Here is a 5,257-nt window from a genome sequence, read left to right as displayed (position 1 = left end):
CCTGCGAGATAATTCAGTGAGATGATGTTAGCTGTAATCTTTTCCCTCAGACTCACTCAACTAATCCCAGTGGAAAAACTAATGCCAGTGAAACTGAAATAATGTCCGCCTGGTGATTGATGAGTAACCCATTCATGCATTTAACTTGAAAAATGATTCGACACTCTCCGTTTGGGGAGGTGGGATGTCCTCTGTCTCTCCACCAATCTCTGTCCATGCTCCTCCGTCTCTTGGTTTTTATTGCCTCTTAGCGAGTCTTCAAAGAGCCCAGAGCCTGTAATTAGGGGGCGGGCTCCCCGAGCCTCAAAACACTTCCCCGCGTTAGAGCCCAACTTCTCCCAAACTGTCCCGGGACTCAGAGCGGCGCTTCTCCCACTCCCCTCAGCTTCCTTAGGATTTTGTTTCTCAGGGATGGCCGCATCTATTCTGGAGGTAGGGAACGTAATTGTAAGTGGATTTTATTACATTCTTCTTCTTCTTTCGCACACAATCTCAACTTTTCTAATGTAACTGCTAGAGTTTGTTTCACAGCTGTGCAGATGAAGGGAGAAAATGTGGCCCAGGTTGTAATAATGACTGAATATAAATGATTTAACAGGATTCCTTCACAATAAAGTGCATTAAAGAGAAAAGATCTCTTTAGGGGAGGTGAAAGCAAACCTCCCCCCAATAAGATTTACATTTATACTGAAGGAGTATTAAACCTACATGCATCCTTTTTTAACTCTGCCTACGTGAAGCGATAGAGTCGTCAGCATATGAAGCGAGAGATTAGGCGGCTGCAGGCCACGTAGGGGTAACAAGTCTGTGATGAAACATTATTAACCTGAAAACAGGGCTGACCCCGGGGCTCGCTCACAGGAGGAGATCAGCACTAATCACCTGTGAATGGAGAGTCAGGATGAAAGGGAAGTCTTACAGTGGTGATCATATCTGAGCCCATATCGGGCTCATTCAAAGTTAGAGTTTAAAGGAGGTGTAGAGCGCTCGGAGTGAAAAAGACAACATATTTACTTCCTGCACAATTATCACATTATTCTTATAATGATACCACAGCAGGCAGCGTGCGATTTCAAGTCAGAAGTTACAGGAAGGAGAAACACGGCAGCAACATGAAGACCGAAAGTTACACAAGGATAGAAAGTTTCCTGCAACGTGGAAATAGGAAATAAAAAAAGGAATATTACAAAAAATAATTTATTAATTTAAAGAGAAATTGTGATGGTAAAAAAAATAAGAGAAGAATTTACAATTTGTGACAAATCAATTAACGTGATGCTGAACTGAGACGGTTTGTAAATCTGAAGGGAGACTTAACAGAACAAAGGCGAGACTTCTGTGACTCAGTGAACCGTCAGCTTGTCTATCATCTTTAATGTCACAGTGATCAGTAGCTCTATAGATGATTGCACAATATGTGTCTGAACGCTGGAGACAACACTTTAAACACGACGGCAGACTGAAGAGCTCTTGATAGCGGTTAACGTGAAACAAAAGAGGGAATTCCTCCCTTGCTGAGCCGAGCCGAATCTTCACAAACATTCGCTGCCTGAAATTGGCCTGACCACTTCGAAAACAGAGCGAGCAGGAAAAGCCAGCGGTGGCACTCACACATAAGTTTTTTATTAGAGTTGACACTGACAGAAGCAGCAGCAGCAGCAAGCAGCCATTTCCTGCAGACAGACAGTCTCATTTTCTCCCCTGTCTCCTCCCCAGGAAGACGCACGCTATGGCTCCAGTCCTCTGGCTATGTTAACTGCTACCTGTAACAAGTTTGGCAGCACAAGCCCCGTCAGGGATTCAGCTACACCCGGTAAGACTGGCAGCACAACTCCAGTAAAGAAGCCCTACAACATGACCTCTGACCTGCAGACAGCTAAGAACGGACGAACCGCAGACGGCAGTGGCCTGGCGGACTCCTACACTGGCTCCTTCACCACAGCTGGAGGAGGAGGCGGCGGGCTGCTTACCCCAACTGGAAGCCCCCCTCCTTCAGCCGGAGGCTACACTACAGAATATAACCCTTTCTCCCACTCCTTCCAGACCTCCGTCTCCCAGGACCCGTCTCTTTTAGTGTCCAAGGCCCACGCTACAGCCGACTGCCTCACCAGCGTCTACACCTCGCTGGATATGACGCACCCATACGGCTCCTGGTATAAGGCTGGGATCCACCCTGGCATCACTGCTGCTCCAGCGAATGCCACGTCCTCCTGGTGGGACGTCCACCCCAACTCCAACTGGCTGTCAGCGACCCAAACCCAGACGGATGGAGGTCTCCAGGCCTCCCTGCAGCCTGTAGCACCCCAGGCCTCCCTCAGTCCACAGCTGCCCAGTTATAGCACCGACTTTACACCACTAAACCCAGCTCCTTACCCCTCAGTGGGGCTGGGCTCCTCCTCCCACCTCCTCCAGCCCTCCCAGCACATGCTGCCCCAGGACATGTACAAGCCCAAGCCTGTGCCAAGCGCAGGCCTGATCGAGAGTCCCATGGGCCTAAAGCCTGCAAGGGGATCAGGGGGCTACAGCGGAGGGGGAGCGCCCACCAGGTCCTCATGTGACTGCCCCAACTGCCAGGAGCTGGAGCGACTGGGGGCCTCGGCTGCATCCCTGAGGAAGAAGCCGGTCCACAGCTGCCACATCCCGGGCTGTGGGAAGGTCTACAACAAGGCCTCCCACCTCAAAGCCCACCTGCGCTGGCACACCGGCGAGCGGCCCTTCGTTTGCAACTGGCTGTTCTGCGGGAAGCGCTTCACCCGCTCAGATGAACTGGAGAGGCACGTGCGCACCCACACACGGGAGAAGAAGTTCACCTGTCTACTGTGCAACAAGCGTTTCACACGCAGCGACCACCTGTCCAAGCACCAGAAGACGCACGCAGACTCTGCCATGCAGGGGAAAGCTGCAGCTGTGGAGGGAGACACTGATGCTCGCAGCGAAGAGACCACAGAGCTCAACACCAGCGCCGTCCAAACCAACGCTGTCGCTGACCAAATCACCAACGGAGACGAGAAGACTGGCACGCCTAACGGAGTGGAGAACAGCAGCGGACTGTTGGAGATCTGACTACGTGCTCTTTGAGACGTGGGGGGGAGGGGGGGCAAATTCACCTTTAAATAAAGACGGACAGGAGTTTGTTTCGAGACACACAGAAAGGATTTCTGACCTTTTTTTGAAAAGACTTGATATGATGAATGACTGAGCATTTAGCAGGTAGCAATCACTTCATTTTCTCTGGACCACACACACACACACACACACACACACACACACACACACAACCACAATATAGGCAACAAGCCAGGATGTACGTGCACATACACATGTGCACATACAGACGTAACTATGAACAAATGTGCAAGCGTATATAATGCCTCCATGCATGCAGGCACACACACACACACACACACACACACACACACACACACACAGAAGTATGGCTGCACACATACATGTAAACACGCTTACGCACACATTTATTCTACACACATTTTCTGCTTTTCAAATGAGACAAACCACTGGGGAAACTTAATCTGCACGAGCAGCAGGAGAAGAGCTCCGAGCCGCAGGAGGAAAGTACTTTTAGAAGGAGACTGATGGCTGGGACGACGGAGCTGATGGAGCCGATGGAGCTGATGGAGCTGACGGAGCTGACGGAGCTGACAGAGCTGACAGAGCTGATGGAGCTGACGGAGCTGATAGAGTTGATGGAGTTGATGGAGCTGACGGAGCTGACGGAGCTGATAGAGTTGATGGAGCTGATGGAGTTGATGGAGCTGACGGAGCTGACGGAGCTGATAGAGTTGATGGAGTTGATGGAGCTGACGGAGCTGACGGAGTTGATGGAGCTGATAGAGTTGATGGAGCTGATGGAGTTGATGGAGCTGACGGAGTTGATGGAGCTGATGGAGCCGTTGGAGCTGACGGAGTTGACGGAGCTGATGGAGCTGACGCAGCTGATGGAGTTGATGGAGCTGACGCAGCTGATGGAGTTGACGGAGCTGACGGAGCATTGCATGCCTCGAGACAAACCTGACTTACAGCTGTACTTTGAAACGTTCTCATTCCTGTTGAATCAGTGGACGACAGTCTTACTTCCTGCTTCTTGTTGCCAAAGATGTAAAAGATTTTGCATTGACTTGTGTTAGCTGTTTGCGTCTTACAATGTCTAATTTAATTTCATATTTACATAAATAATCTAATTTATGTCTTAAATTATACACATGGAAGATTCTCTTGCACAGCAGGAAATATTGTGCCTGAACAGAAAAGGCAGGACGGTTGAAGCTGGCCAAAAGAATAAAAAGCATTAAATTAAGATCTTCTTTTCTTATTTATTAGTTATAATGTGCTTTGTTTCTAAAGATTTATTTATAGATCTTGAAGTTAGATGTGTCTGTAAACTATTTCTATATAATCTTTTAATTGTGAAGACTTCCACACCTGGCAGAGTCCCGGCTCAGCGGGGCTCTCCATTCACAACAAGTCACACATGTTGTTAGGTGTGTTATTTTTCTACCTTTTTATGTATTTTCTGTACGTTGTGTAACTTTCCACCATGAACAAATGAAGCATCAGTAAGAAGAAACAGAAACATGAGATGGTAGACTCCCTGTGTCCTTGTTGAGAAATGAGTGTATAAGATGTAAATAATGATGAGCTCAGACCTCCTAAAGGTTTCTGTGTTGTAAAGCTTTGGTGTGAAATCGTGACATTTTGGTGCTTTCAAAGTAAAGACATTTTAAAGCATCTTCTTCTCTGGTGTTATTTTGTATTCAGACGTAAGCAGACGCATGGCGCTCGTCCTCCTCCATCACTGTCGTTCTTTTCATATCGTACTATATTTCCACCTCGCCGTGGCCAACCAAATACTTTCATTATCTTTTGCAGCACAAACAAAGCCGGCCACTGAAGTGAGGTCTTAACTCCACACAATGACCCCCTTTCAGAGAGCCACTGTAGTTACACTCAAGACAATTACTCCGCTCTCCAGCTTGAGAGGGGTAATTACTGCGAGCGATGCTCGAGCAGAGTCAGAGGAGAGGAGGAGAGGGGATTAGGACAGGGGAGCTGCGGTCGTATTGTTTATTGAGGGAGGCGGTCAAACAAAGGAGCCCAATTAAGGCGGGAAGCAGGACGACAGACGTGATGTGGAGATATAAATGAAGAGAGGCAGAGCATATCAGTCTGTCTAACCTCTTCACACTGCGCGACTGTACAAGACAGTTATTTTAGGTTTGTGTGAGCGTTAAAGTCAAGT

General features: G+C 48.4%; 1 protein-coding gene across 2 annotated transcripts; it reads left to right on the top strand.

The window, feature by feature from the left end:
* The first annotated feature begins 411 nt into the window (after positions 1-411).
* sp7 (Sp7 transcription factor) lies at positions 412-3,063 on the top strand. 2 transcript variants are annotated; one of them, XM_069677560.1, is made up of 2 exons: positions 412-432; positions 1,717-3,063. In XM_069677560.1, the coding sequence occupies exons 1-2, from the start codon at positions 412-414 to the stop codon at positions 3,061-3,063; spliced, it is 1,368 nt and encodes a 455-aa protein (XP_069533661.1). The 2 variants fall into 2 exon arrangements, with proteins under 2 accessions (XP_069533661.1, XP_069533660.1); XM_069677559.1 differs by having other exon boundaries at positions 412-447.
* The last annotated feature ends 2,194 nt before the right edge of the window (positions 3,064-5,257 follow it).

This window comes from Semicossyphus pulcher, unplaced genomic scaffold, assembly GCF_022749685.1.
Source record: "Semicossyphus pulcher isolate SPU_LCO1_2020_fin unplaced genomic scaffold, fSemPul1.0.p SCAF_3, whole genome shotgun sequence".
Classification (NCBI taxonomy): Eukaryota; Metazoa; Chordata; class Actinopteri; order Labriformes; family Labridae; genus Semicossyphus; species Semicossyphus pulcher.
Note: the sequence above shows the minus strand (reverse complement) of the source record. Positions and strands in the feature narration are given on the sequence as shown.

Coding starts and splice junctions, on each gene's coding strand:
- sp7 (XM_069677559.1), top strand. CDS start 412: ATGGCCGCATCTATTCTGGAGGTAGGGAACGTAATT. Junction 448..1,716: donor TGGAGGTAGGGAACGTAATT/GTAAGTGGATTT, acceptor TCTCCTCCCCAG/GAAGACGCACGCTATGGCTC.